This window comes from Medicago sativa, chromosome 2, assembly GCF_051527215.1.
Source record: "Medicago sativa cultivar Bolivia chromosome 2, Bolivia_mono, whole genome shotgun sequence".
Classification (NCBI taxonomy): domain Eukaryota; kingdom Viridiplantae; phylum Streptophyta; class Magnoliopsida; order Fabales; family Fabaceae; genus Medicago; species Medicago sativa.
Window position 1 is genome coordinate 20,254,298 of NC_140750.1, and position 13,588 is coordinate 20,267,885.

Below are 13,588 nucleotides of genomic sequence, written 5' to 3' on the forward strand. Positions count from 1 at the left end.
GATGTTACTTAGGCCTTGATCGAACTCTAAATTTCCATGTCCTAAGTACCATTGAGTTAAGATAAAAACAATTAAAAAACAACCAATAACAATTTATTAACTTTTTTTTTTTGTGACAAAAAGGACTAAAAGCCCAAATTGAAAACCCCAGTAAAGATTAGCAACAAAGGTATAAGTTAAGCCACTTCAAATGTTCGAAGATCAAAATTTAGACTAGTATAGTAACAAACTTTGCTAAGCGGAAAATAGTACTTCAAATCTATCACATTTAATATATAGAATAATTCATGCAACATAATGTATTTATAACCCATAATTAAGCATAAAGGTTGGTTACTTAACCAAAACATCTTCATGGGCATCCCAACATTGTCTCACAATAGAAAAGCATCCAACCATAAAGTTTAACAACTGTTTAATAACTCAATAATTGGAAGAAAAAAAAAAAACTAAAATGATGCAAATGAATCACATCATATCCATTTTAACAACAGACACTTTTTTACCACCACCATGCTTCATACTTTTTGGGCTCCATAATTGTAACAGACCCATCTGATAGTCCAATTGCAAATTGATAGCGATCTTGTGGATGTCTTGTGATAAAAAGAGGGTACACATTTTGACTGCACAAAATTGACAAAGGTTTAAGGATTAATCTTCAGCAGAAAATTGGCAAAAATCATGTAAGAAAATTTATATAAGCTTGGTTAAAGGTAAACAAATTCTGACTTCTCTAACTGGCCAAGTTTCATGAAATCAAACATGAATTGAAAGCATGTGACAAAAAATGGAACACTTATAAATCTTTAATTTATGATTTTCGTCACCGATATTTTTGGCCCAATCTACCTTATTACTTATCATTTGTTAAATGTCTCGTGATTTCATCGCGCAAACAAATAGTTATCACAGGAAAAGGAAACTAAAGAGTTTAAATACATGAAATAGTTAAAAAACCTGTTTGATGGAGTCTGAAATAGGTATGAAGACGAAGAAATACGACATCGTGGTATGAGGTTGTCAGCATTAAATATTCCAATGTTTCCATCAGTAAAAGCAGCATAAATTACTTCACCATGGCAGGAGTATGTTGCAGATGATATGGAACCAGACAATCCACCTTGTGGAAGCCACTATTATATACAAACATAAAACATGTCACTGATTCAGTCATAAGTAATACAAAATATAGCTGCATTTAAAAAATCTTTCATACAAATAAATATGTACTCCCTCAGTTTGATATCCTAACTTGCATTACATGTTTTCATGCTATGTTTTCTATAAGGATATATAATTGAAAAAAATAATAATTTGATATTGAATTTCGAAAACAAGCATTTTCTGAAAATTTGATAATTGTTTTTTTTTCTTCTTAAAAAATACACGAGGAAACAATCTGCTTACCCGGCGAATCAGTTCCATTTCCGAAGCGTCATATATCGCTATCTGTGTCTCATGGCATACCAGAAACTTCACTTGATCATTGTGAAATTGAATTTTAGTATCACCTGCATGTGCATTTCCACCACCTGGCATTCGGATTGACACTTGTTTCTTCTTAAGCCATGTCGTCGTGCACCAAGAGAAAAGCTACAAATACATCAAAGAAATATTCATTTTTATGATCAAGCTGTAAATAGAAAATGTATTATGCCATAGCACTGCTATTTATCAACACTGACTAATAATCTTACGGAGGTTACGGTTAGCATACCTGAGCATCAGCATCTGAAGTTACCATTGTATTCAGTCGAGGAGAAAACACTATACCAGTGATGTGTTTTTGGTGGCCACTTAGTTCCAACATAAGCTAAAAGGCAAAAAGGTTAAAATCATTATATGAATTCTTGAAACTATCTAAATTCATACTTTATAGGTTTTTTGAATTTCTAAAGTAATTACCTTACTGTGCATAAAAATACTAATCTCCCCATCTTCCCTTCCGACTGCAACAATGTTATTGTCTACAGGGTTAAATGCAAGGAATGTTGCAGCTGGTGGATCTGGCAAAATTTCAGACATTACCTGAAATTCAACAATAATTTGTCACAACAACTCACAAATAATTCGATATATTTGATCAAAAGCAAAAAGAGATATATGAAACAGAATATATTTATCATAAACATTGAAAGCTCACTTTAAATTTCACCATGTTGAATAATGAAACTGTTCCTCCGCATGAAGACATGGCATAAAAATTATTATTGGAGATGTCTAAGCAAGGAATCGCTGAATCATCATTGTCCGGGACATTGTTCTTCAAAAAAACACCAGTCTTCGGTGTCCAATGTTCAGGAGCAACACTTGCAGTCGCCTTTTAAACAAACACAACAAGACTCAGTGATGTTTTTAGACATAAAAATTACATGCACAAATTTGTACCAAAAACTTTGGAATAAAAAAAACAATGCATGTATGTGTATGTTGTTTACAATCACCTTTCCACTACGATTTAATTGAGTAGGTTTCCATTTCCAAAACTTTTGAATCCCTTTTGAACCGAGAGCAAGAAGACCAGTTCCATCATTGGTGTAAACAAGCCGAATAGCCTTAGCAAAAGATAATAACATTATGATCATGAAATTATTGACAGAAAAACGTACATATATTAATTAAGCATCTTTTGCATAAAAATAAAGGTTGCATGGAATACCTTGTTACTCGGACCCACAGTCTCCGGCATAGTAACTACCTGACACTGAACAGGAAGAGTGATTTCCTTTACATCATTTGAATTTGTATCATCTGAATTTCTATTATTCTCGTTGCTACTAGCTATAGCAAAAATTTCTTCCATCTAGAAATAGATAAATAACAAAATGATTCAGCTAAACACATAACGGTCTTGTAGATTCATAGTTTGATTAAAAAAATGCAGAATTTGTATGTTAGATTCATGCTAATATATTTAGCAAAAAAAAAAAAAATTATAAATAACCGTCAATGTGTTTGTCCTTACTATCAAAAACAACTTATTGATTATATGAAAACAGTCTGTCTTTATCTTATCTTTTATAGAGAAATAACTTATACATAAGCACGCATATGATAAATGTGTATGTTATAAGCTCTTAATTAAGTTATTTATCTAAATAGAGCCTTAGTAATGATAATGAGCTATGGAAGATACAAACCTTAACATCAATAGGTGCTTTATTTGCTTCAATGCCGCCCAAAAATTTGATACCGTTGACATTAGCAAGGACTTTAAAACCACCATCTGCTGTAGAAACAGCAAGCAGATTTCCTTCCTTATTGAACGTCAAGCGAGGTAGACTCTGACACAAGGCATCAAACATGTCAAACAGTTTTCACAAAAATGTATAAAAATATGCAAAGTAAAAGGACTATACTCACAGGAAGACCACCATCAGCATCTGTACTAGTCAAAACATTAATAATGTCCACATCCCAAAACTTAATTTGGTTATCTACACCAACAGCCAAATATCGACTCTTGGCAGTGTCGAATTGCACCATGCCAGCAGATTTGGTTCTAAACCCAGAATAAGTTCTTTTTACTACACCATCATCCTCATCCCACTCAGCTAGGAAACAATCTCCTTCTGTAGTTTTCCCACACGAAAACAATCTAAACATCGAAGAGAAAAAATTACAACACACATAAAAACTTAAATAGAGTTAAACAAAAATGAAAAGTATAATCTTGATTATTCCTAATTTTCTTACCTAGTTCCATCAGCACTATAGATCAGTGTACTGCTACACTTTCCGAGAGTGTCGTATTCCACCTGGAAGCTCTCGTTCTCATACAACCAGAGTCTAATTTTTCCGTCAATTGATGTAGAAAGTAAGAACTGCAAGAATATATGATGTCATAACAACTATGTCAAGCATTCACAACACCATATTCGATTGTCATGTATATTGAAAATCAAAACAATCACACCGTTAATCAAATGTAATGATAAAAAATTTAACATTGGAAGATGCCTCATAATCAAATAAAAAAAATACACAATGTGAAGAATTTAACCTGGAGATTTCGCTTCGAGTGTGGAAGAACCGAACAAACAGGAGCTACATGACCTTCAAAGCTAAAGATCTTCTCTCCATTCAAATCCCATACCTATATGTATCACTCTTCCAATATTAATATTTAAAGAAACATTCATATATTACAATCTATTATAGACTAGGAAACTTCTCTGTCACCTTAATTAACTTATCATCTCCACAAGTTACAACACATAACTGATTTTTTGGAAATGAAAATGCCAAGTCATTAACACCACCATCATGAGCATCAATCTGTAAACAAACAAGGACATTATATTAGTTAGGAATTAAAATAAAAAAAGTATTTGATTCATATCAAAATTTGATATGAACATACCTCCAAATGCTGCTGTAGACCATTAGGAAATTGATAGGCATACAAATGAATCAAATGCTTTGCAAAAGCAACCCCTGAAAAGAAGGGAAATATATTATAAACCAGTAATCAAGCAACAAAAATAAAAGAAAAGAACTAACATGTTATTTACCAATGTAACTAGCATCCGGGCTCCATGCTACACAAATGACAGACAATTCTTTCGGATTTGCAGCCTGTATAAAAGACCATGTTATTTAACAAAATATTTGCTTGCAATAATTTATTAGCAGTGCATACATCATTTAATACTTCACAGAATCTATTTTATTTATAGTACTAAATTTAAATTTTAAAGAGTATTCTTTGAACAGATATGCATGACCTGAAATTCGACGGAACATTTAGAAAGATTCCATATATTGAAAGATTTCACTATCTGCTTCTCTTTAATCATTGCATCCCACAGTGAAATTTCACCATTTTCACAACCAACTGTTTCAATTTCAATGAATATTCTAGGTCAGCATAAAGACTAAGTTTCTGTGTAATATAAAAACACGTTGTCTATTTTAACCTACCAGCTAGTATAGAATGAATTGTAGGATGAAACTCCATGCTCTTCACAGTTGATCCCTGATTTAATTCGCAAACAACAGTTCTGGGAATTTCATCAAACAACCGAGTTGATGGTTGTGGTGTAACGGTAGATGCGACCTGCCCAGCCTGTAAAGAGGTGCCAATAGGGTAATGCTAGTACAAATAAAAAGAAAAGAAACATGCCAAACTAATGTTCAAGTACCTCTTCAACCAATTCTGCAGCTGGGAACCGTCTTAATTGTTGAACACGGTCATTACTTTGGTAATCCATCGGTGGAAGCGGAGTATTCAGTGTTAATGAAAGCTTCGAAATAGAGCCTGCAAGTGGTGTATTCAGTGAATTCGACAATGGAGTTGACACTCAAACAAACATCCCAAGAATTGAAAATAGAAAGATTATAATATTTTTTCAGCTACTTTAGTCATTATATACAACAATGAAGTTCATAGGTTCAAGTCAAGGAATTAGCATTGACTACTTCTCGATGCTTTTATCGGGAAAAGTGGCGTGCACTGTCAGTGTGACATCCAATAAGAATCCAATATTTTAAGGTTATATTAAATTAAAGTTACAAAATACGTTTACGTGAAAATATCCAGAATTCTCGTTGTATGTTGATTTAAAACAATTTGACATCGACCATGTATCTCCAACTCTCCATTAAAACTTATTCGGTATAAAACTGACCAAGATATATACCTTGATTCGAAGGACCAGCTAATGAGGAAGCTGCAAGTGTAGCAGGTGATTGTGAAGACGAGGAAGGATTTCCATTCACCATCGATGCAGGGGCTGGGGGAAGAGGCTGCACAAAATTAAGTAATAATAAGTGGAAATGCAAAAATCCAATATACAGAAAAACATGAAGTAATTATTTTATCAATAAACATGAAAACAAATAGAAAAACTAAGTTCATACAGCAGCATCTGTAGCAGGAAGCATTGTAGGCATCTGTAGCAGCAGCATCTGTTGAGGTGAAGGACAAGTATGGTCGATCAACAAAGTTGTGATTTCTGGATTTTCCTTTGGATACTTGCATAGGTGATGCTGCCAATTCAAACTGGATAGAAGACATTTACAAAAGTAACCCAAGATAAACATGATCAATGAAGCTACAAATGATATAAGTGGCATTAACAAAAAAACTATTAATTGCATTAATGTGTAAAGAGTTAAAGCACTTTGTGAATGGAATAATCATATATGAAAATTTAAAAACAAGTTGTAATCTGCAACCCTAAACAAATAATTAAGAGGTACTGCAACTGCTCTACAGTTAGGCACGGATCTATGTACAGTAAAATGGGGGCAAGTGCTCCAACTCACTCGATTATTTTGCTGTAAAGTATTCTATAATTTTATATTTGTTCTATTAAAAATTAAATAGTGACCACACATAAAAATATTGAAAATTTATTTGTGAAAAATCAGGTATAGAATAGTATAAGAGATAAATTGTTCAATGATATTTCATCACATACGTACAAAAAATGTATTTACTAGTAATGAAAATGAAAAAAAAAATTAAAAATATAAAAATAATTATATCCATTTACTTTTGAGTCAATGTTGTTGTTCTAATAATAAAAATAATTAATACCCTTGATTAACCAGGTATTGTAACCGTGACGACTGCAATGAAGGAAGCATAATCTTATTCTTCAATATGGGGTTCATGTCAATCATTTTCTTGAGTTCTTCCATCAATGCCAGTCTAATTGATTTAACATCTCGATAATGTGATAATTCTACATTCTCCCTGTATTTAAACCAATTGATCAATGGTTAAAATGCAACAAATTTGAACATAGTCAACAACATCATACAAAAAAATAAATAATTACCTGAAGTTGTCAAGGGTTATAAGATTTATTATTTTACTGCAGAGATCATTATTATATGTTGTAAATATTTTTAAGTCTTTAACCAGAATTTCAACGGCCGTGGCTTTGTCATTCCTGAGCACAAATGAGATCATGTAAACATTAGAAAAACAACAACCATAAAATATTTTAATATACTTAAACAAATACTTAAATAAAAGCATAAGGAGTATAACTAGCATCTTATTGTTTAGGATACAAGAAGTAATAATGAAGACAGTCATAACAGAAATAATTGTAAAAATGATGATTATAGCTGGGGTTTAAAAAAGAGTTATGCAATTGAAATATGCGCCACTGACATAACGGTTTATGATGTTGCAAAAACCGCAGTACGATATTGCTTGAATCTACATTTGACTACGATTCTCCACCGTATCAAGAATTGTGATGACAATCGTTAGTGATAAAACCCTGATTATAATTAGGATTTTAAATAGAGTTTTATGAGTGTGATCTAGACCACGAAACAACAATTTTTTTATGTTGTCAAAACCACTATGAATCTTTGATCGAGGTCGCATTTGACTGTGATTCTTCACAATATCAAGGATGACGGTGACCTCAATCTTAACTACATCTACTTTTTAAAACCCTAATGATAATGATGCCTTGCAGATGATAATGATGCTATGATAAAGATAAAAATAAGGAGCACTACCTGTCCAAGGCTTCAAGATACTTTTGCTTCCTAATCTCAAAAAACATTTTCATGGAGCTTGGACTGTCAGTGATATTGGTAAAGGCACTGAGGTACTTCTCACATTCATCAAATTCTCCAGCAAGAATTTTCTCTTCAAAGTACTTCAAATCGAAGAATACACATGATTCCTTCTCCAGCCTAAACACCAATAAAACAAAAAAAATAAAATTTTCAATTTCAATATACACGTGCATGGTTTCCTTCAAATCATCTTCATAGTGTTACTGTACAATACAATATATGAAAAAACAAAACTGAAAAAAATTGAACAATAAAAAAAAAAAAATACTTACATACGCATGGTTTCTTTTAAACCCTCTTCCTCAAGGTATTGATGTACGAGTAGCACCAATTCTTTGTTTTTTTGAAAAGCTGACATTTTTTGAGAGAAATGATGATAATCAGTCAGTTGAAAAGTTGATATTCCTTTTGCTTTGTGATGTTATTTGCTTAGCATGTATAGGCAAATGGAACAAGGAATCTGACACACAACTACACATTTATAGACGTGAATAGATAAAATCTGATAAGCAACCGTGCTTATCACTTTCACGACCATTCAGTAAAATAATTTAACCTCTGTATCTATCTATGTAAAAAACTACTAATAATATTGAATACAACAATATCCTGTCTGTTATCAACAAAAAAAAAATCTGTCTTTATTAATTTGTTTATTTTTGGTACAAAATCTGTCTTTATTTATTTTTTGAATAAAAATTATTTTCCTACCTTAAATATAATAAAAAAGGAGATGTATTCGATTTAAATATAGACTAAGTACACTGGACTTTGTATTTATATTTAAGGGAGAAGTACTTTTAATTATGATACGATTCACTTGCAAAATTTACTAATGTTATTAATAATAATAGTTTTAATTCTGGTCAAAATAAATAGTTTTAAAAAATAAATTTATGAATAGGAATTTATAAAAGGAAATTTGTTACAGTACTTTTTTTTGAAAGAGAAAATTTGTTACTTTTGATAATTTTATAAGTACACAACTTTTTTTATACAAACTTACTTTTTAAATATTTTTATGTCAAATAGTTCAATAGCTAGACTCACACATTATAAATTAAGAATTTAGAGTTCGAACTCTGACCTCTGCATACCAATGTTCTAGAGTCTACATGAAGAATTTAGAGTTCGAACTCTGACTTTTTTTAGTTCTTAAACTAATATGTCTGAAACCACTCATTAGCATTCTCCTAAGAAAGACAGAGTAAATTTATGTTTTCCAATTATAAATTCCAAAAGAGTATTTATGCCCTCTAAAAAAAACGAAGAGTAGATATGTAATTTTTTTTTTATAAATGCGAAAGCTTGAGAATAGTTATAAGACTTCTAAATTACTAACAAAAAGACTTACAAATGTTAATAATAATATATTTAATTTGGTCAAAAAAGTAATAACAGCATTAAAAAATAAATTTATTAATAGATATTTATAAATTACAAATAATAAAAGCATTCATAATCAAGAAATTCAACATAGAATCGAACAATATCAACCAAATAAAACTATGTGCAATATTTCAATTTTAATATTCATTTAGTCACGATAAAGATGGTGAAAACTATACAAAAGAATGATGAAAACAAAATGTGATCACAAAAATAAATGAACATAAAGAAGTGACCTTATCAAGTTTAGTGTTGACATCATCTTGAAACTGGATATAGAGGTTTAAATTTTCAATTGAAATTGGGCATGAAGGGGGTTGATGAGGGTTCAACACCATAGTTGGGAGTTGAAGATAATAGTTTTGTGTAAGTGTTATAAGTTATAGTTGATCTTATATAGCTTGCAATAGTGTTGGACACTTTTATCAATAGGCTCTCTTACGAGTAAGCTCTCTTATCAGTTATAGTCTTATATCATGCTACTAAATGATTAGGGAGCTTATCAATAATAGTGTCCAACATTGTTGCAACCCATATAAGACTATAACTGATAACACTTGGACGAAACTATTATCTTGAACTCCAAATTATGGTGCCTAACCCTCATCAACCCTCTTCACGCTCAATTTCAATTGAAAATTTAAACCTCTATATGAAGTTTCAAGATGATGTTAACGCTAAACTTGATAAGGTAACTTCTTTTTATTCATTTATTTTTGTGATCACATTATGCTTTCGTCATTCTTTTGATTAGTTTTCACCATCTTTATCGTGACTAAATGAATATTGAAATTTAAATATTGCACAAAGTTTTATTTGGTTGATATTGTACAATTCTATGTTGAATTTCTTGATTATGTATTACAAGATCAATTTTAGATTAGATTTAATGAAGTTAAATTAAGATTTATTATGTCATCATCCAACACAATTTCTTGATTACACTATCGTGTTTATTCCCTAATCGGAAGGAATGTTGGTATGTATCAGGAATACAATCTAATAGTTGTATCATGCAAAAATTGTTTTTATTTATCTTTTGTAAATATAAATAAATGAAATCTTATATAAAATTTTGCAATGCTTCAAAACCATCCAGACCTTGGATGAAAATAAACCCTCTGAAGAAGAAATTTTGCTTTTCTCTTTTCAAATTACAATATGGAGTTGAATGTTGGTGTAAAAATTTGTAATTTATTTTCTGTTGTCAATCAATCAATATGATTTTCTTAGTTATGCCCTCTATTTATTCAATTGCTTGCAGTTTTTTTTCCTTCAATTTTTATATTATTGGTTAAACCGGTAATCAATATGGGCAAGGAGAGGGAAATAGCATGAATGGTAAGTGGATTTATGACTCATTTGTGTTTTTGTCATTAATTTTAACTTCATAGTGTAACACTTTTATCCTAGTTGACGCCATTTATTGGATAAGTCTTGATTGTTGTTGTTGTTGTATTGTAATACTGAAATTCTAGCGCACTTGTTTTAATATATTTTGTCAGATGTTTTAACGTTCACAATGTTCCTTCAATGTTCCAACATCACGAAATAAACAGAAATAAAACAAGAAAGTAAAGAACACAATGAGTTTATTAACCCAGTTCGGTGACAAACACACCTACATCTGGGGGCCACCAAGCCAGAAAGGAAATCCACTAGTGTAGTCCTTATTCAATAGCTCTCAGCAAACTCCTCGTTTACACTAAAGATCTAGGACCTACCCGTATAGGCTTCAACCTAGGAACTCCTAGATATCTGAGATCCCATCTCACTATCCTAATGGTCAGTCACATCCCCTGTGACCTATCAGACCTAAACACAAACACAAAGATGAAGTTACCTTCAAACACAAAGAACTAACACCTTGTTTCACAACTTCGGTGTAGTACACAAGAGTATCAAACTCAACACACATTCCTTAACATGTATCACAAACGACACAAGAAAGGATCACAATATAGGTTCTAAACTTGAATCACAAACGATACAAGAGTAGAGCACATGTAGACTCACAACCCTAAAAATCTAAACTTTTTAGTATTACGGCTTGAATGATCAATTAGGTCTTGAAGTCTTCTTTATATACTGAAGCAGCTTGGGCCAAATACTTAGTTGGGCTTCAGAACAAATCAGATCGGTTCAGCTAATCTGCAAAACAGAAATCAGAAACAAATATGCAAAGTCCTTAAATGTCGGAACATCTTTAAGATCGTCCAAAACAAATACAAATATTTCCTAAAATACAAATACTACTTTAGCAATATTCCACAACTGATTCTGTAAAGATATGCGCGTTGCTTGGTCAATAAGATAAGGAAATATTGTTTCCTTAAACAATAAAGGGCGCGCGTACAAATAGGCATGAACCCAGGCACACTGAACCGTGCTGGGATGTTGGAACATCATATCCAACATCTTACAGGGATGCCTAAAACCATGTTGGAACATTGGTTCCAACAACACACACAATGATATTTGTTTTAGCAACAATTCAGCCTATACAAATACCCAACAAATACTATTATCCAATATAGGATTTTTGATCCATAAAGTAATGAAGAATCATCATTTTTCCTTCTTATATAATGTCTCATTTGCTTATTTACCATTTGCATTTTAATTTATGCTATGCATTGTTATGCTTAAAGAGTTTAACTTTTGAACATTTTTCTATCATGTGTTGAGTGCTACTTAAAAAACAGGTAGAGGTTATTGAAGAGTTTCACCAATTCACCGTTGTTCAATTGAATGATTGTGAAAGAAAAGGTAAGGAGAGGCTACCTACAAGATCTTGTAATCCACTGTAACGTGCTCAAGTAATGATTTATGCCAACAAGCTTAGAATACTCATGTGTGGCTTTTAGCTCATGAGTTGAATTATAGTAGTCCTAATGTTGGTGTGGATGATGTTAGGAAGATGTTGAAGGCCGCAACTCATTTTAAGGATAATCTGCCAGGTAATTATGATGCCCAGATGTTGGTGATGAAGTTGGGATTAGCAGTTAAAAAGATTGATTGTTGTAGAAATGGATGCAAGTTGTTTTTTGACAACGAGTTTGGGATAAATGATGGAGCATTGGAGGAATGTAAATTTTGTCAAATCCCGAGGAACAGTATTTGCAGAAAGAAACGAGTTGTGGTTAAGTCAATGTTTTACTTGCCAATAATACCAAGATTACAAAGAATGTTTGCATCGATGAAAACTGCTAGTCAAATGACGTGGCATCATTCGAATGGAATTCCCAGAGTGATGCGTCATGCTTCTGAAGGTGAAGCGTGGAAACACTTTAATCGAGTACGTCCTAATTTTGCAGCAGATCCATAAAATGCAATACTTGGATTATGCTCTGATGGTTTCACTCCACATATCCAATCTTCAGCAAAACCATATTCCTGTTGGTCAGTCGTTGTAACCCCGTACTGTCTCCCTCCTGAGATGTGCATGAAAAACCCTACATGTTTTTGAGTTGTGTTGCACAAGGACCAGATAACCCTAAAGCAGGCATATACATGTTTCTACAACCTTTAATTAATGATTTTAAGAGGTTATGGGTTGAGTAATGGAAACACGATATTTTAAGAAAACTATTTTTTTAAATGAGAGCAGATTTAATGTGGACCATTAACGACTTTCCCATGTTTGTCATGTTGTCTGGTAGGAGTACTCAAGGTAGATTTGCATGTCCACATTGTATGGAAAATACAAAGGCATTTACTTTGAAAAATGGAGGGAAGAGTTGGTGGTTTGACTCTCATCGTAGATTATTGCCTCATAATCACCCGTTTTGAAGAATTAAGAATGGCTTCTTGAAGGATGAGATAGTATTAGATGGCCCTCCACCTAAGATTACATCAGAAGAAGTGTGGACAAGAGTTTATGATTATCCTAAAGTAACTGATTTTGGGCAAACTGTCCCTATACCAGGATACAGAGTTAACCACGACTGGACTAAAAAGAGTATATTTTGGGACCTCCCCTATTGAAAAGATAACTTGATTAGATATAATCTTGATGTAATGCACATTGAGAAGAATGTTTTTGACAACATATTTAACACAGTGATGGATGTCAAAGGAAAAACAAAAGATATGAGAAGGCAATAAAAGACTTAGAATTGTATTGCAAGAGAATGGACTTGGAGTTGAAACCTCAACCAACTGGGAAGTTGTTGAAACCGAAGGCCATCTACAGCCTAACTGCCCAAGAAGTAAAATTAGTGTGTTAATGGTTGAAAGATTTGAGAATTCCTGACGGATATTCTTCTAACTTAGCCAGGTTTGCCGATGTCACACAGGAAGTTTGCACGGGATGAAAAGTCACGACTGTCACATTTTCATGGAGATCTTAATCCCAACTGCATTTAGTTCACTACCCAAACATGTGTTAAATCCACTTACTGAGATTAGTCAATTTTTTAAAAGTTTGTGCGCTTCAAACTTTAGATTAGATGAACTTGAGAAAATGTAGAAGATTATAACAATCATAATCTGTCAGTTGGAGTAAATGCCCCCCCCCCCCCCCCCCCCCCCCCCCCAGGTTTCTTTGACTCTATGGAACATCTTCATGTGCATCTGGAATATAAAGCTATACTTGGCGGATCAGTTCAACATAGTTGGATGTACCCTTTTGAAAAGATTCATG

General features: G+C 32.4%; 1 protein-coding gene across 1 annotated transcript; it reads right to left on the reverse strand.

Annotated features, from left to right (window-relative positions):
• Positions 1–249: 249 nt before the first annotated feature.
• LOC146945362 (topless-related protein 2-like) lies at positions 250–7,912 on the reverse strand. The gene is made up of 24 exons (XM_085748057.1): positions 7,831–7,912; positions 7,492–7,744; positions 6,792–6,905; positions 6,548–6,706; positions 5,866–6,007; positions 5,646–5,751; positions 5,148–5,263; positions 4,927–5,098; positions 4,731–4,840; positions 4,518–4,581; positions 4,367–4,440; positions 4,186–4,281; positions 4,007–4,099; positions 3,700–3,827; positions 3,367–3,601; positions 3,144–3,287; positions 2,663–2,806; positions 2,448–2,558; positions 2,147–2,323; positions 1,909–2,031; positions 1,721–1,816; positions 1,411–1,596; positions 961–1,136; positions 250–626 (listed from the first exon to the last, which is right to left on the reverse strand). Exons 1-24 carry the CDS (start codon positions 7,910–7,912, stop codon positions 503–505), a joined length of 3,225 nt encoding a protein of 1,074 aa, XP_085604183.1. The 3' UTR covers positions 250–502.
• Between the last annotated feature and the right edge of the window lie 5,676 nt (positions 7,913–13,588).